Source organism: Aythya marila (assembly GCF_965140915.1).
Source record: "Aythya marila genome assembly, chromosome: 24".
NCBI lineage: Eukaryota > Metazoa > Chordata > Aves > Anseriformes > Anatidae > Aythya > Aythya marila.
In genome coordinates, this window is record NC_139065.1 from 1,477,730 (window position 1) to 1,501,963 (window position 24,234).

General features: G+C 52.4%; 3 protein-coding genes across 3 annotated transcripts; all 3 read left to right on the forward strand.

Moving 5' to 3' along the window:
* Positions 1-452: 452 nt before the first annotated feature.
* On the forward strand, positions 453-5,152 carry LOC309886942 (11-beta-hydroxysteroid dehydrogenase 1-like). The gene is made up of 7 exons (XM_082778279.1): positions 453-640; positions 746-835; positions 1,456-1,586; positions 2,158-2,269; positions 2,996-3,181; positions 3,975-4,118; positions 4,712-5,152. Exons 2-7 carry the CDS (start codon positions 748-750, stop codon positions 4,930-4,932), a joined length of 882 nt encoding a protein of 293 aa, XP_082634405.1. The 5' UTR covers positions 453-640; positions 746-747; the 3' UTR covers positions 4,933-5,152.
* A 1,346-nt stretch (positions 5,153-6,498) lies between these two features.
* Positions 6,499-9,834, forward strand: LOC309886941 (11-beta-hydroxysteroid dehydrogenase 1-like). The gene is made up of 6 exons (XM_082778278.1): positions 6,499-6,662; positions 7,156-7,286; positions 7,523-7,634; positions 7,753-7,938; positions 8,220-8,363; positions 8,751-9,834. The coding sequence occupies exons 1-6, from the start codon at positions 6,575-6,577 to the stop codon at positions 9,023-9,025; spliced, it is 936 nt and encodes a 311-aa protein (XP_082634404.1). The 5' UTR covers positions 6,499-6,574; the 3' UTR covers positions 9,026-9,834.
* A 2,958-nt stretch (positions 9,835-12,792) lies between these two features.
* On the forward strand, positions 12,793-24,218 carry TRAF3IP3 (TRAF3 interacting protein 3; the record flags this gene model as incomplete). The annotated part of the gene is made up of 15 exons (XM_082778377.1): positions 12,793-13,059; positions 13,787-13,988; positions 14,396-14,447; positions 14,648-14,672; positions 14,927-14,956; positions 15,165-15,260; positions 18,857-18,928; positions 19,196-19,336; positions 19,934-20,071; positions 20,241-20,376; positions 20,979-21,062; positions 21,142-21,201; positions 21,730-21,878; positions 22,969-23,244; positions 23,436-24,218. The coding sequence occupies 15 exons, from the start codon at positions 12,793-12,795 to the stop codon at positions 23,517-23,519; spliced, it is 1,812 nt and encodes a 603-aa protein (XP_082634503.1). The 3' UTR covers positions 23,520-24,218.
* Positions 24,219-24,234: the final 16 nt, after the last annotated feature.

Genomic DNA, 24,234 nt, shown 5'->3' on the forward strand with positions numbered 1-24,234 from the left:
TAGCACCGCAGGTACCAGCACTCCACGAGGCAGATCCCAGCGCCAGACCCACGCTAGAGCATGATTTAATCCTATTACGCAAGATTGCTGACATCAAACCTGCTGCTGCCCGGACACAGCACGACAGCGGACGCTACGTGTTTTTTCCTTGGACTACATTCACTCACAAGTAAGGAGGAAGCTGTGAAGCTTCTGCAATACTCCAGGCGGGAGGGAGCTCAGCAGCAAACCCCGTCTCAGCAAAGCAAAGCCTTTTCTGAGCTGGTGGGTACGGGGACGCCCTGCAGGGTCACAGGGCAAGGGATGCCCCAGGCAGGGGGTCCCGGTGGCTGCCCCCCATGGTCAGACCCGCCCAGTCCGGCACCAGTGGGAATAAAAGAGGAGCTTCAGCCACCTGCACTGGGCTGCCTCTGATGTTCTGCGAGTGAAACTTGATGCTGTTCGGCAAAGACACACCTCTTCCAGGGTGTTGTGCGAAATTCTGCATTTTATCGTAGGGACAGGAAATATGAAAAGAGCCGGGCAGAGCTCGGAGCAGCACCGCCGGTTAGGCCGAGGCTCCCCAGCTCCAGTGGGGAGCAGATCAAAGGTTTTGCCTCGCTTAACAACCCCACTGTGATTTTCCAGTGCTTTGGAAGTTGTAATTCCTTCTCAACAGGTTTTGAAGGATTGCCACTGCTGCTTCCTTCGGGAGCAGCTCTGCAGAGGTTTTATTCCTCCTTTCTCTTTCATGCTCAATTTCCAGGGATGGGTCGGTTACAAAAGATTCTCATTCCTTTTTTGGGACTGGTTTTGGCCTTCTGCTTTTATTCTGCGAGGGAGAATTTCAAACCGGGTAAGTATTAAAAGTAAATCTGTCCTTAAGTAAAATATTAAAAGGCACATCCGAGTGCTTTGCATGGAAACTGTACAGAGCTTGGACCAAGCCAGGTTCAAGCATTTGTGGCAGGGCTGATAAAGGAGCATTGTTTTATCAGAGATTCAAATTCAAAGTGAGCATGTAACAGGCAGAAAGAGTTTCTGAGGGAGCAGGTGAGGCAGGGGCTTCTGAAACGGAGAGGACTTTGAACACTTCATGTTCAAGTCTGTAAAAATTTCATAAACATGGCTTTTAAATGTTGGATTTTAAGTTTTGAAGCATGTACGTAGTGGGTGTTTTTTATTGCAAAATAGCTGTGTTTGTTTATAAGTTGTTTTCTGATCCATGAAAAAGCTTCTGAAAGAGCCAAGAACCATCCCCGTGTTGCTGTGGTCAGTTGGAGCCGCAGCTGCTCCTCGGTGCAGCTCTTCCAGGAGAGGGAGGAGATGGCTCGGTGCGAGACGGAGCACGAGGCTCCGCGTTTGCAGGCAAGCTCGCTCAGCTTGCAATCAACTGCTGCTTGAGGGCATGAGGGGATGTTATTTGCTTTTTAAATAGGGTTTGGATAAATTAAACCCATGTGCCTTGGTCCCCAGAGATGCTGAAGGGGAAGCGTGTGATCGTCACTGGAGCAAGCACTGGAATCGGGGAGCAGATGGCGTACCACCTGGCGCGGATGGGAGCCCACGTCCTGGTCACCGCACGGACAGAGGCCAAGCTGCAGAAAGTAAATGGCAAGCTGAGCGCTCACACCTGCATGCTCATGGCAGTGCACACACAAACGTAGGCAGGCCAATCTCACATCACAGGTACGCACATAAATACATGTGCATGCAACTGCCCCGGCACAAACGACAGATGTGCACGGGTCTGTTCACGGGTATGCAAACTTACGGTCTCTGGGGCTCCTGCACGCTCAGAAATCACTTTCCTGCAGGCACGCGCTCTGCACGGCACGTACTGCACTATTTGAACTTGCTCGGTTATGTACACATCTCCCCATATGCACAGGCTCCATCGGCACACACGCCCTCATTCCACTGCAGTGAAATATCAGCTCCTGCTCGCCCTGCACACACGCGGCTCCAGCACAGACCGTGCCGATAAAGAACCGCCTTGGGTCACGCGTTCCCCAAAGGAATCATTTCTCAGGCTCCCTTTGAAGCTCAGAGGCTCCGAACACCCCCCACCCCAGAAGCCCTGCACTGCAGTTTTGGGGAAGGGGCACGTTTCGGGGAGCAAGGCAGCGCCCGGACCTTGGTGCGGGTGGTCTCTGATGCGCCGTGTTGCCGTCGCAGGTGGTGGAGCGGTGCCGGGAGCTGGGGGCCGGCTCGGCGCAGCTCGTCAGCGGCAGCATGGAGGACATGGTCTTTGCCAAGCGGGTGGTGGAGGCGGCCGAGGCCGAACTGGGTACGTCCGCAGCCTGCTCCCCGCCAGCCAGCGGCAGGTTAGAGATGCTGGAGCTCTCCAGCACGCTGCTTTTTGTCGTGTGCCCACTGAGAAAAAATGGGTACCTGCGAAGAAAAACGCAGGAGAAATGGGGGTGGGGAGAGGTTTGCCCTAATTCTGCCCCCTGCAGCCCAGTGCTGCCCCTCTGCCCAGCCTGCACCGCTCCAGCGCAGGCTGAACTGCGCTCTCAATTTCATCTCGGTGCCCTCGTAACATCCTGTCCCAGTCTCACAATCCTGGATTTCATCACTGCAGGCTATTGTGGGCTAAAACCACCCGTCAGGCCCGCAGCAGCCTTGCTACTCTGGTCATGGGTCATCACTGCGGAAATGCAATGTTTCAGCTTGGTGCAGAGCACTCCCTCTCCCAACAGGAGTCTACTGACAACTCGAGAGCAGACTCCCTTGTGCCATATTATTCGTGTTTCAACCAGGGGAAAAAAAAGCCACACCAGCTCTCTTGCTTAGGACAAGTCAGATAAGCCCAGCACATTTCTTCTGGCAGCCACCACCCAGACCGTCCCAGCTCTGGAGATGGCAAGCCACAGCTCTGACCCAAAAAAATGACCCCAAAAGACTCTGACCCCCAGGTTTTTTGCCTGCATTGATTCTGCTGCCAGGAAAGGCTCCATCCTGCCCACGGCGGCCCTCTCCCACCACACACTAATGCCTGCTCCTCTGCTTTCAGGGGGCCTTGACATGCTGATTCTGAATCACGTTGGCAAGTCGTACTTCAGTTACTTCGATGGGGATGTCAGGCACATCCAGAAGCTCCTGGACATCAACTTTCTCAGCTACGTGGCCATGACGGTCTCTGCCCTGCCCATGCTGAAGCAGAGCGGGGGCAGCATCGTAGTGGTCTCATCCATGGCAGGTGAGTGGGAGCAGGCTGGGGGACACGGGACTGCCATAAAACACTGCGGGCTGGTTTTCGTGAGTTGGAAGCACACAGAGATACCAGGTATCTCAGAGGAGCCAGGACTGCTTAACACACTCAAAGTAACCAAAAACAGCAGGTCTTTTTCACATTTTCTCAGTGGAATTTGTTCTCTGATGCAATCTGATTGCCCCCAGCTTGCTTTCGGACTGGCCCTGTAATTAAACCCCACACCCTGGTGCTGAGCTTATTAGCACAGCTGAGCTTGTATAGCTCCAGTTTTGTGAAGAAAAGTGGAAATGTAATCATTTCATGCTGCATTGGTCCTCTGACTATAGGTCAAGTGCTTGACCTACCAAATATTCTTCTCTGCAAATATTTGTAGAGTCAGTTATTGACTGACCTAATAAACTTCTAAGTCAGGGGACTAAATTAATAACAGCTGTCCCCACTCACAGCTGGCCTGTTGGTTGGTCTTCTGGTGATCAGCTTAGCTCAGTATCCAGAGACAAGAGATTAAACTTTGCTCCGTCTCTCCCCTCTGAGGGTTTCGTAGCTGCTGCCTGCTGCTCATAGCCTTAGCGGAGACGTGAGACAGGCTGTTGGACTTACAGCCATAAAAGAGCTGAACCCTGAGGGGAATGCTTTGTAGTCCTGCTGTTGGTGCCAGGATGATGTTTCCCTAACAGCAAACTCCCTTTGGGTAAAATACTTTGTCTGATGAAGTGCAAAACAGAGGCTTACGTGGCCCAGCTTTCCGTGCTTTAATGGAACTTCTCTCTGTGTCTAGGTAAAGTTGGGTTTCCCTTCACCGTCCCCTACTCTGCAACTAAGTTTGCCCTGGATGGATTTTTCAGCTCCTTGAGGCAGGAATTCAGCATCCAGAATGTAAACGTTTCCATCACGCTCTGCATCCTCAGCTTCATTGATACTGGTAAGATCCGCACTGCTTGGCCTGGCTGAGCAGGAACCAAGTGTCGCATTTTCAGCTCCTTACCCTCCCTGCACATCTGGTGCTGCTTTTCCTCTGGCCCTGCCATAGCCCAAGTGCATGCAAAATAACCTCTGGTTCCTGCAGGCTCCTACCTCTCTGCCACCAAAAAACCACTCTCAAAACTAATTTAATTCCCCGCACTATATAAAATCAGCCACTGCACAGAGGCTGGCACAGCCTAAAATTCAAATTTAAATGGATGTGCCAGCCACCTACCTCCCCTTAGTCTCATCTAGTGATGCAACAACCAGCTACAGCCATGTGAGCGCATGCTGAGAACGGCTGGAAAATCTCTGCATGTGTTGGACCACAGGGAGGAATGTTGTCTCATGAAGTTGCCTCTGTTTTCAAGTGCATACTGATATGCCCAGTTTTAGTAAATCCTTCACAAGTTCTGCTACCTCCATTCACATTAATTAAATGCAACAGCCTTCCTCAGCCCCTCGGTTTGCTCCTCACAAGGCAAACTTTGGGGAGAGGATGAGCAGAGGGCAGCCCAAGCCTGACCGAAGCTCCCCTTGTTCCCTGGCTAGAGAGCGCCGTGCGCGCTGCTGCCGACGTGCTCCAGATGTCCCCGGCCCCCAAAGAGGAGTGCGCCCTGGAAATCATCAAGGGGGGTGCTCTGCGCCAGCGGGAGGTGTACTACAAATACGCCTTGACCAAAATCCCCCTCCTGCTGCGGGACTGGGCCGCGGAGCTGCTGGACTACCTGGTCCGGCAACACTACCGGGTGGAGCGCCCACCAGCCGCCTGAGCGCCTGCACGGCCCCACGCCTGCTTGCTGGTGCCTCGCTCATCCCCGGTCAGAGATCTGAGCCTGGGCTTTAAAAGGTTCTTCAGTTATCTGTCAGGTAATCGCATCGCCCCAGAGGGCCCAGCTGGGACAACCCCGCGCTGTGGTACGGGCTGTGGCAGCGGGGAAGTGCCCGCGCCTGCAGCATCCCACCCGGTTAGACCCATTCCCTTCCCCTAGACTTGGGAAAAGTAGTAACAAACTAATTATTAAATAAAACTTAATAGCTTTACCGTGGTGTGTTCTGTGTTTGTTTTTTATCCCCTCTGTCTCTGTTACTAAATGCTGTTGTAAATAGGCATAATTCCATTGACTCGCCGTTCTCAGAAAATTGACCCTTTGCAGTAATCCATCATTGTTTCATTTCAGGAATCACAGTCTCTAGCCTATTTTTTGTTTAGCTTAACGACCCAATTAAATGCAAATCTGTTCACCGGGTTTATTCTTTGGGGTACAGTTCCTGACACAAACGTTGTACAGCAAAATGCCTTCCAAACACACAGAGCTGCCGTGAGCACGGTGCCAGGCACGAGCCTGCAGCCAGCCCGGCACAGCTTCCCTTACCCCGGAGCTTTCACACCTAACCTGGCTGCGGCCACCTGAGCAACACCCATGACACCCCCAACCAAAAACCAGTGCCTGCCTTCCAGCCGTCACCTGGTTCCAGATGAAGAAAGGAGAAACCTCCCTCGGGCCCTTCCCCAGCATCATTTTGCTCCTTTCCTTCTAACGGGAACTGGGAACCGGCATCTCTGTTCTCTTTACCCCGACACCTACTGCTCAAATCAGTGCACGCAGAGCAGGTTTTGCCCTTTGCTACTTTCTCTGCGAAAATTGTTTGCAAATCAGTTCGCCATATGCCCAGGCAGATGCTGAGCAGTGTGACACACAACGCTTGTGAAAGCTGAAGATCTTTATTATTCACCCGCTTGGCTCTTTTACTGCCTTTCACAATCTGCCTCACCGGATTCCTCAAGACTGAGTGCAGTTTTTTAGGTCTAAGAGCCACCACCCAGCAAACTATCAGCATTACACCGATAAGAATATTACACAGCATAAACCTGGAGCGCTGATAAGGATCTAGGAACACCAGCACCAGCTTTGCCAGCCCTGCTCTCTCTAGGTATTTGTGTGAACCCGCACCACAATGATCACCACCGATCGATAAATCCTTATGGCACCCAGAGAGGAAGGAAGGGAAGCTCAGACGCAGTTTCAGACACAAAGCAGCAGAGAGAGAAAGCTGACTGTCCCAGGAGGTCTGGGCTGGGGGGACACAAGTGTCCCAGCCCCAAAGGCAGTCACCAAACAAGGCACCCACTGCTCCACTGAGCTGGAAGCTCTCCAGGGCTGGTCTTCAGCACCCCCAGAAAACACTCCTGAAATTCCCAGCAGGAGAAGGGTGCAAAGGGACAGCCTAAAGTCCAAAGCAATGCTCTCTATTGGGTTAATGTTTGCTGAATTACAGGAAGCACAGAAGGGAAGTCCAATAGGCACCAGCAGCTTTGTGTAAGCAGCCCAATTCGCACCGCGCTGACACGGCCGCCGGCCTGTGCTGGGAGCCGTGCACTCCGTCCTGCTCCCACCCGGTGCTGCCAGAGGGATGGGTCTGCTCCTGAAGGTCATCATCCCCTTGATGGGGCTGGGGCTGGCCATGTATTTTTATTCGGCACCCGAGAATTTCAACGAGGGTAAGTGATTGAACGGGCACGCTGCAACCCCAGCCGACGAGGCTGCTGCCTGCGTGGCAGCGTGGAGCTGAGCAGCCCGGCCCGAGCTGTTCAAGGGCTTTCCAAAGCGCAGCTGGAAGAGCCCAGGTGTGGGGGTGCGGGCTGTGGGGGCAGCACATGGGTGCTGCAGGTGGTCGGAGCCCCCTGTACCATGCAGGAGAAGCTCACGGGATTGTGCATGGGTCTGCCAGGCTTGCCTTCTTAGATCTCAGCACATTAATTAGTTTAGGAAGCATGCAGTTATCAATTTTAAACATTTAATCCTTGCCATGAATGATTGTCAGCTCTTGGCATTTCCAAAAGTAGTTCCTGACCGGGCTGGACACAGCTCGAGCCTGTTCAAACCCAGCTGCAGCTCAGGCAGGGTCCGCACCAGCGGCCACACGGAGGAGCCGCCTGCAGGGGCCTGGGCAGCGCGGGCCGTGCACGGCTCTGAGCTCTGTGTCCTCTCCAGAGATGCTCCGGGGAAAGCGGGTGATCGTGACAGGAGCCAGCAGCGGCATTGGGGAGCAGATGGCATACCACCTGGCACGCATGGGGGCCCACGTCCTGATCACGGCGCGGACGGAGGCCAAGCTGCAGAAGGTGAGCGCAGGCAGCACGCGGCGGGTGCTTCCACTGTGCCACAGAATTGAACTTCAGTGGTCATATTCCTGCTTACAAACATTAAATATTTAGCTCAGGGGGGGCATTAACTCACTGCAGAAACTCCCCTCGAGCAATGTCTCTCCCCCGAAGGCAGGGGGATGCTGTGGGACAGGCAGAGGTGCTGCCTGCCTGCTCCAATCCCCTCGCCAGCACTGCTCTCGCTCTCGCCACAGGTCGTGGAGCGGTGCCGGGAGCTGGGCGCAGCGTCCGCCCGCTTCGTGAGCGGCTCCATGGAGGACACGGCGTTTGCCGAGGAGGTAGTGAAGGAGGCTGAGAACACCTGGGGTGAGTGGTGGGTGCTGCTCCTCCTCTCCCACGCCGCATTTCGGGGCCATCCCGGCCACCAGAAAGCAGCTTTGTTCTGAGATGCTGGCTGCCACTAGCAAAGGTGCTCTGCTTCCAGGAGGCCTCGATATGCTCATCCTGAATCACATCGGCCACTCTTACTTCAAATACTTTGATGGGGATGTGGACCACATACGAAAGCTCCTGGAGACCAACTTCCTCAGCTACGTGGCGATGACCGTGACTGCCCTACCCATGCTGAAGGAGAGCGAGGGCAACATTGTCGTCGTTTCATCTGTGGCAGGTGGGCACACGAGAGGCCAAGCTCTCTGTGACACGTCCCTTCCCTCTGCCTGCTGCGGGGACAAGGGCCATGAGGCTGAGCCACCCCAGTAGGAACCCAGTGTCAGCAGCTGGCTGACATCCTGGATGCACGATACAAGTGCTCTGGGCTTTTACAGCCCCTGCCCTCAGAGATCCTGTATCACAGAATCGTAGCTACTTGAAGGGCAAGAGGAGGGGAGAGCCGTGACACCTTGTACCTGCCCAGCACACGTGAACACTGAGCTTGTGCCTTTGCCCCAGGTAAAGCCGGTGGCCCGTTTGTTGCTCCCTATTCTGCAACAAAGTTCGCCTTGGATGGATTTTTCAGCTCCTTGCGACATGAGTTCATCATAGACAACGTCAATGTTTCCATCACGCTCTGCATCCTGGGCTACATTGACACCGGTAAGCTCGACGCCACCGGGGCTTGTGGCTTGTGGAGGGCACGTCAGGCGGAGCCGAGCCCAGCATCACCAGTGCGGGGCTTCACCAGCCCTCTGCCCTGTGCAATTTGGGAAATGGAGTCTCAGAACTAAAAAACAAACAAACAAACAACAACAACAAAACAAAACAACCTTTGTCTCTGCTACCTTTGCAGTAAACTCACGGGAGGTGGGGATTTATCATCAGGAAAGGGAAAGGAACGGGAAGGATACTGCTATCGCTTTGCAGCTATTCCACACCCTAGCAGACCCAATCCCCAGCATTTAGGGGTTTGTTAGGGGAAGCTACAGGCACCCTGGTGCCCGCAGCAGCCCCGCTGTGACCCAGCTCTTTGCTCTGCCCCCCCAGACAGTGCCATGCAGGCAGTCTCGCATGCCATCAAGGTGGCCCCGTCGCCCAAGGAGGAGTGCGCGCTGGAGATCATCCGCAGCGGGGCCCTGCGCCAGCGCGAGCTGCACTACCCACCCGGCATCGTGAAAGGGATGCTGCTCCTGCGTGGCCTGGCCCCCGGTTTTCTCGACAACCTCATCAGGAGCAACGTCATCGCGGAAAACGTCCAGAGAGCGCCACCACCCCACGGCACCAGGGTGCCCCCGGCCGGCTCCCCGGGGTCGGGGCATTAGCGCGGCTCCAAGTGCCCGGGGTGGCCCCACACCGACGCGCCCCACGCACAGCGGTGTCTGCAGAAAAACCCACCCCAAAACGGCACGTGGGGACGCTTTGTGAAGACAGCACAGCTGGGAACACGGGGCCCCTCCGGAGCTGCCCACACAAGACGGGACAGCAGAAAACAACAACATGGCACAAAAACATCTATTTTAGTTAGGACGCTTGTAGCTGGCCTCTGCTGATCAAGAGGAGCTTGCAGCAGGGCTCCCCCTCGCCAGCCATTCTCTTCCCCTGGCTCCACAAAAGCCAAAAAATCCAGAAATCCACAAGGCTGGAAACAGAGAGGGGTTTGGGAAGCATGCTCAGGCCGTGTGCTTCGCTGCACGTGTTCTCTGCATTTCATTGCATCCCTCTCAAAGGGGGGATTAAGTAAAAGGTAATTAACATAAAGGGCAACTGGGCCCACAGAACACAGCCTCCTGCTTCTGAGGGAAAGATGATGGGATTCAGAGTGGCTCGACTGAAACACAAAAATCTTCAGTGACCTACTTAAAATTAGATATTTTTTGGGAAAAAAAAAAAAAAAAAGCAAGAGTTATTTAGACTTGGGGAAGAGGATTATAAATCAGAACTGCATGGGTTGAGGGCAAAGGGGACCAGGCTCCTGAACAGGGATTTAGGCCAACCCATGCAAAATGCCCAGAGAAAGCCACAGGAGAGGGTCTTTGAAATGGAATATTTTTTTCCTGTATCCTCTCTAGGATGGTCTGTGGAAAAAATAAACCTTACATTCCTTTATAGCATCTCTAGTCTGAATTTTGTTCCTTCTCCACTTGAGTATGCGCAGAGCCCTTATCAGCATGCAGCTGGTTAAACCAACCTTGCTGCATGATTTGCATTAACACAGCTTTCACTTCTCTAAAGACCTTAATGAATTTCTGCCATTTGTGACCTCCATTCGGCTGCTGAAATATACTTTTTTTTTTTTTTCTTCTCCTTCCAATCTGCAAGAGGCCTTCAAATAATAGCATTACTGCACTTGGCTAAGTCTGGATTTCTTTACCCCAAAGCAGCCTGGAGAGATTCGGTCAGCCGGTGCCACAGGCAGCTCCTGGGACCAGTGCTCAGCCTCCAAGTGTCAGAGAGCGATAAAGGGAGATGGCCCAAGAGATAGCCGCTGGCTCTGCGCGGAGGGAAGCCGCAGCCTTTGGCACCCCAAGATAACCCGGTCTCCCCGTGCCGGGCGCGCGCACCCCCGGCCTCCCCGCCCGCCAGCAGGACAGGAACCGGGGCTGCGGCTTCAACGTTTCCTGTTTGACAGAAAGAAAAAGGGCGAGGGAGCAGCACCCTGAAGTTGCTAGTACCACGATGACAGCGGCAGTGCATTTGCACCCCACAGCCCCGCACTCGCCCCGCTGCTCCGCGGTGGCTGAGTAGGAGCCGGGTAAGTGCCCGCGGCACCGGGGCTGCCCTGCTCAGCGCCAAGCACCTTTTTTCCACTTTTTTTCACCCCGCTCTCAGCCTACATGATTGACACGGGGAGGCTGTAACATGAACCGGCAAGAAACAATTTTTTTGTTTGTTTCCCTTGAAGCAAGAAACGTTAACAACTTGGAAAGCAGAGATAGAGGACACGTTTGTTAATTAGAGAGGGTTATTTGGGGTAACAGAAGAAGGAAATAAAGTATTAGCTTGTCAAGAAGGCCTCAACAGCTTGCTCAGCTTGGGGTGAGTAATGGACCGCGCATTTCTTTAAGCTTTACCTTGCTTTAAAGCCCATTTTGGGTTAACCCATCGGTGGGATGGCCGGGCGGGCTGGACGCGGGGCTGTGCTGCTTCCCACCGGAGGAGCCGGATGGCCAAGGCCTGGGTGCACCGTGCAATTAGGCCACTTCTAAAATTATGAAAACCGAATCAAAAAAAAACAAAAAACACTTTTATCATGTCCTGAAGATGTTGGAGCAGGTTTGTCTGCAGATACGTGTTTTGTCCCAAGCCGTGGAGCTTGCTGGGTGTTCAGGCAGCGTGCTGTGGGGTGCAGGTGGGTGCCCAGGGTGGCTCGGTGGGGTGAAGCTGCTTGCCTGGCCCCGCCGTGCCCACCAGGCGAGGGGACACGGGAGTGTGAGCATGGAGGTGAAAGGCCCAGCTGGGCACAGTGGGGTCATTATGGTATGGACACGAAGTCTGCACGAAGATAAGCTGCTTAGTCTCTCGTGGCCCCCGACCCCTTCATCTTAAAGTGCCTGGCAGTAAGAAACACCCAAACAGCGCAACACTGGTGGGACCCTTTGGTAAGCTTAAGGTAAAATTAGAGACGCTTCAGAAGCCATTTGAAGCTTCAAAGAGCGGAATATGCAAACAAATATGAATGCAGGGCTCAGCAAGCGCCGCCTCCTCTTTCAGGAGCGCTCGGCTGCAGGGCACCACGGCCCCACGCCCCGGCGGGCCGCGCGCTCGCGGCAGCGTGCTGCCGGCTGCTGCAGCTTCCTGAGCCCTGAGCAGGATCAGCCCCGGCAGCGCTGAGCACAGGCCCCGCAGCAAGCAGCAGGCACTAGCGACGTGCCTGCATGGCAGCACATCCCGACAGCAAAAAGAGCGAAGGAGCAAATCTTACCGCAGACTAAAAAGCATGGAAGTGTTACATACGTAAATGGATTTTTACTTGCTCACATTTTCCCCTCCCATTAGATGTAATGACTTCCTAATTGCTTGAGACAGAGTGACACCAATGAATTTTCTTGTTTTTTTTTTTCCTCCTTCCTACATTAACATGGCTTACTAAACATGAGAACAAAACCCCACACACAACATGGCCCCAGGCTGAGTAGGAACAAGGCGCAGAGCCCAGGACCCTCCCAGCCACGCTCCCAGAATGGTACAGGGACAACGAGCCCCTTCCCTGCTGATCAGCGAGGGGCAGGAGGGGATGAGATGCTCGCTTGAGGGAGGAAGGACAGGATGATGCAGGTGGTTATCCCTCAGCTTTCTCTTTGACTGATGCAGAGGCAAAGGTCCAAACACAACCAAAGCCTTGTAAAAAGGAAAGCACGGGTGTCTGGCAGCCATACAAAGCTGGAGGACAGCAGCACCCGGCAGCTGGGCTCTTTGGGGAGTGGGGGCACCCTGACCTGCAGGGCACTGCCAGGTTCTGCACCCCAAAACACCCCTGCCCCACAGCCACAGGCTGCACACAGGAAGGCAGCCACCACTCAGAAGCACCACACTACTGCTCGAGGCGTGAATTACTCAATGGCAAGGCTATTTTTGGAGCTATTGAAAAAGTAGGACAAAAGATAGGCACACTTTATAACTTTACTACAGAAACAGCAGCAGCTATTGTACTTCCTGTGGCTCCATCATTTTCTTTCGGTTGGCTAAAAAAAATGTAACTGCACGCACACAAAAATTTGTCTAAAAAACAGAGGAGTTTTATTTTATAGGGAAAAGAGCTCTCCCAGAGGAAGCTGTGGAAGCACTACTACTTGGTAGTGAAGGCAACTTCATGAGGTTGAGCTCAGTGTTTGCAATTCTGCTCCAAGCATCCCCTGGGTCAGCAGCCACCCCACTGAGGAGCAAAACCAGAGCGGGATGTTTTATGTTGCCAGAATGTACAAGCTCATTTTCCACGAACACCACTCACATCCACTGGATAAGAACTCCAGAATTAGTCCGCCTACAAATACCTCACATTTACTTAGTCTTAGAAACGCTTGTTTTTCATTCAAATCCTGTCTCGTCCCTTGGTTTTGGCAGGACGGAGGCCTGTGGTGGTGGCCCCAGCATGATCAGCCCTCCCGAGCGGGCCCGGCCACGGCGCACGGGCGAGAGCTACGAGGAGAAGTGCGAGCGGCGGCACGAGACGCGCGAGGCCTTGCGGCGGCGGAGCCACCCGCCGAGCTGCCGTAGGCCCGGGCGGACGGCGGAGGAGCTGCCGCAGAGCCCGCGGCAACGCGAGTTCCTCCGGAGAAGGAATCTGTCCAGCACCATGCTGGGGGTTCCCGGGGGCCTCCGTGCGCAAGGGGACCCCAGCCCGCCCGGCCTGCTGCAGGTAACGCCAGCCCCGCGGGCAGCTCTGTTCCTCTGGTGCAGAACCGAGCCAAAGTGCAAAGTGAGAATGCACCCGCAAAAACCCCGCGTTTCCTTACACACTGCGGAGTCAGGCACGGGTAAACAGCGATGCCTCCCTCCCAGCACGTTCCTTTCCTGTTTTCCAAGCTCAACTTGAACCAGATGGAGTGTTACTGCCATTGCTCTAAATACAGCCCCGCGTCCTAGCTGCCAGACTAGTTTTGCACTCACATAAATTACTTTTCCCTCATGAAAACAGCGCTCTGAACACCTGGCTTCCCCCAGCACCTTCTTTATCAGGAAGGAGGATGCTCTGTGGCCCCTCTGCCTGCCCAGTGCTGACCAGCTAACGGCAACCCCGAGAGTCAGGAGATTTACAGAAAGGCGCAATGCAAAACACCCCAGAGTCAAACAGATTTCCTTCTAAATTTGTATCCCATGCAAAATGAATAATTCCCCTGGCATAGAGCAAGTTCATCCTAGGGGCTTTGTGAACTTACGCTAGCAGAGGCAGTGGAAGGTGAGGTGCAGGTGGGACACCAGCACACCCTCGAGCTCTCCTTGCAGCACATGGGCACGGAGAGCTGTTCCCACCCGGCAGGCTTTCACCTGCTGGTAAAAGAGTTTTGGTGCTGCTGCAGCCAAACTAGCAGGTCCACATGGAAGCAGCCCTGGTTTCTCAGCATCTCTTTGATGCTCTTCCCTAGCCACTGGAGGTACAAATCCTGACCCAGCCGTATCTCCTTGCCCTCTGTTTCGGAGAGATCCTGACACAAGCCACCCTTTTGTTTCAGCGCCCGTGGAGCCACCCCGCGTACCCCCCTGTGCTCTCCCCGCTCAGCCTCGGCAGCCCCCTCAACATTTCGGCAGAAGCCACCCCTGGGCCACGCGTCTCCACGAACACCCGAGGTAGGTGAGGGATGCTCAGCAGTCACAGGACAGGAGCTGAGCACCTTCCTGGTTTTGCCATCCCGGGCTGAGCATCCCCACCAGGCTGCAGGCGTTAGGAATATCTCCTCGTCAGCCAGCCCGCAGCTCAGTGAGCAGAGTCCCCCAGAAGGTGCTCGGGGCTCCCTGCAGATGCCCCAGATTATCCTGGACACGCAGGCTAACTGCAGGCTGCAGAATTACACTTCTCTTTCCCCCTGAGCCCAGCAGCTCTCTGCTTCTTGTCCCTGCTGGGCGGGGTGCTGGTTACCCTCTCACCCCCCAAGACACAGTGCCCTTTTGGAGAGCTCAGCACACACTCACACAAAGAGCTCCAGGGCTCCTCCATGGCAGGGCGTCGGGCACATCCTCTTGCTTTATTTTCACAGGAACTCAGACGCTCACAAGTGCAGGGGTGAAAGACTCGAGCCAGCAGACAGAGTAAGCCGCGTCCCCCCTCCTGCCCTGTGCTCTCAGGCCCCACAAGGCCTCCTTGCAGGGCCCAGCCCATGCCCGTTCCCTGCATGAGCTCCATGAGCATCCACGTGCTGCTCCGGCTGGGGGGAGAGGCTGGTGCCCGGGCTGCTCCAGAAGCCTGCATAACCTTCACCTCACTTACATGCTTTCTTCTTCCATTTCAGCTGTGGAACAGCGGTTTTAAATAAGGTAAGCAAAACACATGGACAATAACTAGACTTGAACTCCTGCAAAAGAGCACAGTTACTAAAATTTCTGACCTGAACACCAACTGGTGCTAAATTTCTGTGGTTTCCTGAATAATGACACGGCTACTCCAGACACTGCATGGCAAAGATGCCATCATAAGGAACTGCAGAAAGAATTTCCACTTCCCTGGAAATGTAGATGTTTGTGAATTGAAACAATCCCGTGGACTGAAATATTTCCCCTTTCCCTTCCAGGAAATCATACAGCTGTCCAGCTACCTGAAGGTAGGCACCACACGCTGTAAGCGCTTCCCTGGAGAGCAGCCCTTGAGGAAGTACAGCCATGGGATTATTTGTTATTAAACAACGGGGTGCCACGTGCCCAGTGTTAACACTGCCAAGAAAGCACATGGACAAGCTGCCAGACCCGGGGACACCCCGAGCCCCAAGGGGCCCCCATGGGGCCACCTGACCCTGCTTCGCTTCCCTGCAGGAGGCCCTGCACCGCGAGCTGCTGCTGAAGCAGAAGATGGTGATCCTGCAGGAGCTGCTCTCCACGCTGCTGAAAGCCTCTGAAAAATCCTGGCAGGTACCAGGCGGCTGCTGGGGCTGGGGAAGGCTTTGCCACGGCAGGGATCAGCTTGCCTGCACCAGCAAAAACCCCGCGTGCCTCCTTTTCCAAGTTGTAGCTCGGCCTGGCCGCAGTGCTTTACAGGTTGGAGATGCTGCGGGTCTGAAATGCAGCAACATTGCCACCTGGAAGACAAGGCACCGTGTCGGACTGGAAGCAGCTGCTTACTTTTCCCCCTTCCTTGCTCTCCCCTTCCTTTTCAGGGCAGGTTGAACACAAACTCAGAAAGAAGTTAGGGGGTTATGTTGCTTGATTTTTTCCCTATCATCCCCTACAAAAAAATGCAACAGCATTTACCTTGCTTTCAGATTAACGGAGGGTGTAAAACCCTTCTCTTCTGTAAAGTTCCAAGTTGTGTTTTGTTTTGTTTTTTTTTTTAAAGCACTTGTTTTTTCCACCTTTGCTCAAGTAAAAAGACAGTAGGAGTAGTTAAGTAGGGGAAAAAAGAAAAGAAAAAGAAAAAAAGAAAAGAGAAAGAAAAAGAGTGAATCCAAGCAACCACCTTCCACCTTGTTTTTCTCCCAGTCAAGTCTTAAACATTTTGAACCAAATTTTCCTGGCCAAAATAAAAATTTTAGCTGCTCCAAACTGGAGAACCTGCCCAGCCTGGGGTATGCTGCTGAGCTGTGGCCATGCATCGAGCCCTTTCCCCGTAGCTCAGACAAAATCCTCCAGGCAGCACTGAGCGAGGGCTTCCCCTCCTCCTCATTGTATCAGGAGGTAAGAGGAAGGTGATGAATTTTAGGACTCATTTTATGGTGACCCGTGAAATGCTTTAAATTGGGTTATTAAATCAACTATTAATATACCATTTGGTGTGCCATCAAAAAAAAAAAAAAAAAAAAAAAGTGGTTTGAAGGTTCTGTTGGGGCAGAAAAGCAAGTGATAGGATGAGATGCTGTAAAAAAAATGTGTTAGATGTACTGTGGTTAGAAACTTCCGCCTTCGCTTGCTTCTTCAAATATAATGCGAGCAGGAAAAAACACTGACACACACTGCAGGAAGTAGCCATGAAACCTCAGATTAGAAACAGGTGGGTGCACTTTGCTTCTTGCTATCTCTGCCACAGAAGGGAGGCTTTGCTGCTGATCTTGCCTTCAACCTTTCATCAAGGACTAAGAATTAGCTCACTGTTGGCTCTGCACCGCCTGGGGAAGAAGGCAGGGGCTGTGCTGGGAGGGGGCCGGAGGGGCAGGGGCTGCTCGAGAGGTGCGGATGGGTCCAGCAGAGTGAGCAGTGTCCGGGTGGGCTGCCCCGTGTGTGCTGCAGCAGCTTTTAAATCCTTCCCAACCAGCCAGCAGTAAGTCTTGAAATGGCCACATGGGTGTTTTTTGAGTTGTTGCTCATGTTCCTGGGTGTTTCTCATTTGATGGAGCAAGTGAATGCTGTGCAGGAGGATGGGAGCATCGTTACCCCGCAGGGATGGGTGCCCTGTTCCTCCTCCCTGTGGTTTTACCTCCAGACTGGAGCCTTTCCCACCGCAGGTCCGGCACTCAGACCCCATCAGTTGTACAACTTGCTTCGTTGGTTCAAAAACAGTGCCAGGTGCAGGAAGCTAAGTCAGTCATGGTTGTTAAGAGCAGTTACTTCTGGGCTGTGCTCTTCTTAAAGAGAATTATTCCTTCAAATCATTTGCATCCCTTTCTGAGCTCTACAGTTGAGTCTGGCTATTGGAAATGCCTTGGAGCCCTGCCGATTTTAAGCTCTTTGTCATATCCAGTGCATTCCTGTGACTTTCTGGACCTATTTTTCTAGCACAGGCATCATGTTTGGGCAAACTGGAAGTCCTCCAGAAACAGCACTTAAAAATTGCTGCTTTAAACCAGCTATTTAAAATGGCTAGCAGAAAGGAGAATCAGGGGAAATTCACCGGTCACAGGACAACCAGACCACTGCGGCTGCTGGCCCAGAACAGTTTTAAAGATGTGTATGGCACTTGGGTGACAGCCACAGAGAAATGCAGAATGGTTTTAAAGCAAAGGTTTTTGGAGCTGCTCAGGCTGGTAACTTCAGACTTGAGGGCTTTGGTAAATTCAAATCCTGCATTTGCAAGAGTGCATTTTGAACACCAGCCCCAGTCCTCTCCTCTGACCGCGTTTTTGTTTTTGGGCTCTCATGCAAGGATCCCCAGGTGGTGTTCAAAAACAGCACCACGTGAGACACTGCAGAAGACAGGAAAAAAAACAACCGCCATCTGACAGCGGTAGCAATAAGGTTTTGTTACTGTGGGGTGGTTTGGGGTGGTTTTTTGTTCCTGGGGGTAGTGGTGGTGCTTTAAACCAGCTCCTTTCATGTCCATAATCATCAGCACAAGGGCTCGCCCAAGATTAGCTCACACAACTTTCCTGGTCAGAGGCACGACTGCTCACGCCCTCCCCCGCATGTGCACAAGCCCACTCGCCCCTCGCCGACATGCTGTTCTGGCAACAGGCAGTTTGTTCCATTTAGGGAAATCTCCATACCGTATGTTCTTTCACCAATTTGTAAGCTGTATCCTCATTAAAGGAGTTTGCCAGCACATTTCTGCTCCCAAGCGTAGGAAGGGCCTGGTGCTCCATTGCCTGGTACTTTGCAGAGTCATTTACATCTGTGCACAAGGGCTGTGAACCACCACCACCACCCTCCCCTGCAAACCTCTGCAGAGAGCAGAATGAAACGCACTGCAGAGCAAAGTTAGGCATTAAAGTCTACATTTAAAATTGCTCTTAAAAATTCCACCTACTTTCTAAGGGGATATAGCCTTCAGGTTTTGTTGTATTAACTGAACTGGGAAGCTTTATTCTTTGGGACTGTAAACTGACTTCTGTGCAAATCTGAGCAGTGCTAAGACACCAGAGAGTCTGGTTTTGCTTGGGTCTGACAGCTCTTCCCGTAACATCAAGGAGCTGCTTATTCAGAGGCCTGACTTCAAACAGCAGCAAGCAGAGATGATACTGATGTTCTCAGTATCAGCGGTGGAAAAACAGCCTACGTGAACCCTTTGCTAGAAATTTTTATCTGAATTTGCATGCAGTCTGGTTTCACAAAACCTAAGTAAAAAGTCTGACTAACACCGAGAGAAGATGATAATAGGGAAAATGAATCACCACTACTGCCGTCCGTCCCCCTGCCCAGCTGCTCGATGTCGCAAGGCAGACCCGGGCCATTTCCCAACGCCAGCAGCAGGAGCAGAGCCGGCACCGCCGGGCTGCAGGCACCAAGCAGCACAGGCAGGAGCAGGCAGCACGGCCTGCAGGACAGACAGCGGCCGTGTGTCCGACAGTCCCATCCCACCTGGTGTGAAATCACTTCATCATCTTTCCTTCTCCTACTGCAGGCACCCACACTCTGCCTCCGCAGGGTTTTCCAATGCGTAAAGGTTTTCCTTCCCCCATAACCCACCTATTCTGGGATTGTGAAGGATTATTTGAGCTCTAAGCACTGAAAAGATTTTGACCAAATTTAGCCACAATATAGAAGAAAAGGGAGATAGAGTACAAACAAGCTAACAAAACATCAGAGGTGTATTGTATAATTTTTGATTTACAAACGCTGGGCCAATTGTTTTTCCCCAGGGTCAGCTGAATGAAGACAAACTGAAGTGCAAACTAAGGGCCCTTGAAAATCAGCTGCAGGCCTGCACCCAGGTAATGCCTGATTCTCTGAGAAATAAACACGGGTGAAGAAAGGCATGAAAATGAAATACTGAATCATGTAATTAGGTCGGGTCTCAGTTTCCAGAGCAATCTGATTAGATATGGATCTGAAAAGTATTTCTTCCCTTTGCTGAAGCAATGTTTCACAGTAAATTAACAGTAGCGCTTACACGCTGTGGATTTGCTAACATTCAGGCTTAGCAAGATTAGGAATATGCCAGATAAGACCCTTCGAGCACTTCTGTTCCTCCATTAAAGAGTTACTCAAAGGAGTGCGTGAAGAAGATCCTGATAGAGATGGAGGACCAGAAGCAGACCTACGAGCAGAAGGCAAAGGAGGCTCTTCAGAAGATGCTCGAGGACAAACTCCAAGCAGAGCAGCAGCTGCAAAACTCTCAGGTAAGAAACGTGTTTTATACCTGATTGTTTTTTAAGTTACTGAGCAAGGTCAGTTTAGTGCCAACCTGTGTTCACGTAAGCCCCACATCAGGTTATTAAGAACAGCACATCTGGAGACACACACCGCTGCTCGGCAGTTTGGAGTGTGTTCCCTTTGCTGCCCCACTCCTCACCCCATCCCCTCCCCATGCCCACCAAGCCACAAGCTGCACACAGCATCCAGCACATGAAGTCTCTGGAGATGCTTTCTCTGGTGTGATTTCACATCCAAACAGCTTTTTTCCCAGGAGGCATCCTGCGGATCAAAGCAAACTGCTGGCAGGCATTTTCAGGACACTAACCAAATCATGTCCCAAGTCCTACCAGCCTTCCCCGTCCCCACGGAGGCTCAGAGCCGCAGGTGCTGCCCAGCAGTGAGCCTGCAGCAGCCTCCCCCACAGCAAACCCCTCTGCCCACCCGACAGCATCGGATCCATGCCAGGTTATGACAGGTTGGAGCAGCGTGAGGCTGGGGCAGTGTGAGGCTGGCCTCCCCCTGGCCTCCCGCAGCACAGTCCCACGGGCAGCAGGTCCACCCGCTGTCCCCGCTTCCCCCAGAGATGCCTGGAGGTGACGAGGGAGGACCTGGCCCTCTGGAAGGTGCACTACACCACGCTCAAAGCCGAGTGGACCCAGATGACCAAGACGCAGAGCGAGCTGGAGAGCAACCTCCACGTTCTGCAAAGCAAACTGCAAGTACGTCAGCTCCCCTGCGGGAACGGCACCATCACCCACCGAGCCCGCTTTTCCCAACTAATTAAAAAAAAAAAAAAAGCCACTTTGGTGAAGCACAATTACTCCGTCCTCCTCGATTCGGGTGCCCCCCTCACGTGCCCCTGCTGACACCAGGCTCCTCTTGCCCCAGCACACAGCGGTGCAGAACGAGCAGCTCCAGCAGGCCCTGGACCGTCTGCAGCAGGAACACGCCGAGCTCCAGCAGCGCGCCAGTGCCCTGCAGGAGGACAACCAGCTCCAAGCCGAGCACATCAGCACCATCGAAGGTACCGCGCAGGGGGACGGGGCCGCTCCTCCCAGTAGAGGGCAGATATAAAGCAGATACTCGTAAAGGCCTGATCCTGACAGCCAAGCACACCCAGAACTATCTTCGTCTGAATGCATTGCACATCTCAGCTTGCAGAGAGCCTCTGGTTTCCAAAAGGGCTCCTAGCGTAGCTTCCAACCAGATTAGAGGTGTTTCAGGAAAGCCAAGTGACTTCCCAAGAAGACAGAGTGGAATGGGAAACCTAGAATGTCAGAGATCAGTAATTGTTTCTCATGGCTATTTTAAAACAAAATTAAGGAACACCAGTTGGGTGGCAGTTCAGCTTTCACAATAGTCTCACTCAAATGGGTTTAAAGCACATTCAATTAATTTATTCATCATTTAAGATACACTAGAAGAAGCTACCAAAACTGCAAGTGTAATTAATAGCTAAAAAGTACATTCCTTCAGAGATTAAATTTCAGTGGACCCAACAATATCTGCTCCACTTTACACGTTTGGAGAACAGGAAATCTGCCATACTTGCATAAAAACACATGGAGATTTGTATCAACCCTGATTTTCTTATTATTTCAGGTTTTCTTACTATTATTATTTCAGGTAAACTGCAAAAAGAACAAAATCAGAAGCTAACATTACAAAGCCAGAAGCTATCCTTGGAGGCGACAATCAGCCACCTACACAGTAAGTAACACAAAGAAGCACAGCACGAAAGACCTGCGTTGGTGCCGTGGCCACTGACGGTGACTTTTTATGTCCTCAGACTTGCTGCAGAACCAGACCAACGAGCGGAAAATGCAGGAAGCGATGGTGCAAAGGAAAGGTCAGCAAACTTTCTAACTCCCATCTAGCATTCCTCTAGCTGGACATGGGAATGTTAAAAGTGACTCTAGGAACAGTTTTTATTTGTTTAGAATAAATGATTATTTTAAAACTGTGTGAAATTGGTTATATTTTGTTAGTTAACTTTAAATTTCAAGTGTATTTATGATGGCAAGTACTTAAAAAAATAAAGGGATTTCATTGCAAATTCTACTTCAGTGGCTATACTTTTTTAAAAATATATAGATTTATAGATAGATTCCAGTTTGTAACTGCAATTACAGCTGTACTTGAAGTAATAAAAGGCATTTTAACTCTCCTTCCCTTCCATTTCTGGCAACTACTTGGAAATACTCCTCTAAAGATGATTAACTTGCATCTGCAGGAGAGGCAAGGCTATGATAACTAACTCAGCTCCTCTCTGTGCATAGCAAGCAAATATTATCTTTAAACTGTGCTGAGTATACAAGATACAAAGCAAACTGGAAGCCAGGACCTGTTTCTCATCAGAAGCCTGACTGTTTTCTAGATCAGGTTTTCACCACGCAGAGCCCACCTCTCACTCCTGCCAAGGAAACACAAAATGCTCTGTTAAAGCACCCTGAGGAGGAGGCAGAAGAAAGCCTGAAGGCTGAGATGCAGGAAAGGACATCCCAGCTTACAGCAAAGGAGAACGAGGTGAGGAAGCACTGAGTCACGGCTGGGATGGAGTCACCCCGCTAGGGACTGAGCTCCCAGGAGCGAGCAGGAAAACAACGCATTAAAGCTCCTGAAGGCAGCCAGGGCTCCAGACTGCTCCTGGAACCTGCTCCAAGGATTACCTTTGCTGATTTTTTCTTTTGATACCAGCCTCAGCTAAAGCCCACAGCACGTGTGCACAAGGCTGGGGCACCGAGCAGCTTTGTGACCAGGGGCACTGCTTCAGCAGCTCTGGCTGAGCCTCTGCAGGTGAACCCAGTTCAGGGAGAGAAATAGGGAAAAGCCAAAGCCACGCTTTAAGAGCTGAAGTCCTGAGCACGAATGAACCAGAGGAAAAGAAAAGGTTCACAAATAACACGGAGGATCTGCTAACACTAAAAATAAATAAATAAATAAATAAAAAATCAAGAATGTAAAACTTGAGTTTCCTGACCTCTTGCATGGTCTCTCCCGTATCAGAGACTGCTTCAGGACTCAAAACCACAGCACAAATTGCGCCCTCTACCCGCCACCAACAGTCCTCTATTTCTTACAGCGCAATTTAGGTAATGGGGATTTACAAAAATAAGATTTGCAACATTCCATAGCAGTCCTGGGAACGGCACAGGAGGAGGAGTTGTCCTACAGCCCAACCCCTGTGAGGACACCAGCGGTATCAGGCATCACCCTGCCCCAGCTGGGGACAAAGTTTGTAAAAGTGCAACCCCAGCAATAGGGACCAGCTGCAGGGACCAGCTGCAGGTGCTGGGGATGCAGGGCAGCCGGCACCCAGGAGGTGGCAGGGTCTTGCACTGTGCGGCTGGTTGGGACTGAGGGTGCTCTTTGGGATTTGGGGACGTGCAGCGTGACCGAGGCACCCGCCCTATGCGTCCCACTGCTCTCACAGAGCAAAATGAACCCCCTCCCATGATTTTATACCCCGTTCTTCCTCTTGACCTACACACAAAAAAGCTATTGCTGTTTTCTCCCATGAAAGATGGCAGCGAAAGCAAACAGGTCACAGGACGGGAATAACCATGGCATGGCCTGCGTCACCATGTAACACTGAAATCTGCTCTGTCCCGTGCAGGTATATTCGGGCACACAGGTGGCAGAAGTGAAACTCCCCCATCACCAGGCTGCCCGTGCACAGGCGAAGAGCCACGGCTGCTGCGGGAGCCCTGCCGGTCTCGGTGTGCCCGGCGCCGTGGGGCTCGCTCCCGCTAACGCCCCCGCTAACGTCCCCTTGCAGTGCCAGGAGCTGCGCGCCGAGCTGGAGGCCCTGAGCGAGGAGTACCGCTCCTGCCTGACCAGGCTGCGCCAGTGCCGGGACGAGCTCAACCACGTCCAGAGCAAGCCAGCGAAGGTGGGAGATGTTCCTCACCCCTGCCCCGCAGCACGTGGTCCCAGAGCTTCCCTGTTGTTTTTTTCTACATGGGTCTGGGACAGTTCTCCCGTTTATCCGGGCAGTGTTTAAAGATGAATGATGTCTGTTAGGAACAATGAGAAGTTTCTTCTGCCCACCAACTTCCTGATAATGCTTGCTTCTCTTTGCAGAGACAGCGTGGTAACTGGCTCCCTCTTCTGCTGGCAGTGATAGCAATGGCCATGGCTGCCTTCTTCGCAAACTACCGACCGTGAGGCACCTTCTCAGCGACTTCTGTTCGGAACTGACTTCTGCTTCACCAGCAGCAACGAGCGATGCACCTTCTGCTGCTCTTGTACTTACCCTGGTTCGTACCCTGGGCTGGGCTCACTCCAGGCAAACTGACACGGCTCCAATAAACGCAGGAGGATTGCCCCTTCCCTTCACTGCTCTGGTTATTCTTCTTCAGCTCAAGATTGCACTGCTCAGTTCCTGCCCTGAGGGACAAAACCACCCAAACTGACACTCAAACAGCTCATGGGGAATGGGAGAGACAGGGCAGCAGGGACCCATAGTCCCGTGTGTTTGGGAACACTGTGTATATGTTTAGAGGAGTACTCAATTCCCTTCATTTATTGTCTCTGTGCATGGGAAACACAGAACCCTAGACCATTTCTTAATGCTGACAAAGAACCAGTTCTCAGAGGGGCTTTCTGTATCACCCCCATGAACCTCATCCCAAGCAGCTTCCCCACCACCCGCCCGCCCGGCCCGAGTTCAGCCACCATTCCTCCAGCCTACCAGTGGCCTGTCTCATGGCAGCATCCCCACAGCTGTGTCCACTTCCTTCATGGTCAGTGCCACATTAATTCAACAGACAGTGTTTTTTATCCCCTTTTGGAGCTGTACAGCCAGTTTTATGGCAGCACCCAACCCTTGTTCAAGTGCAGGCTCAGCTATGAGGTGTGTGACCACATTGTATGAGTACTA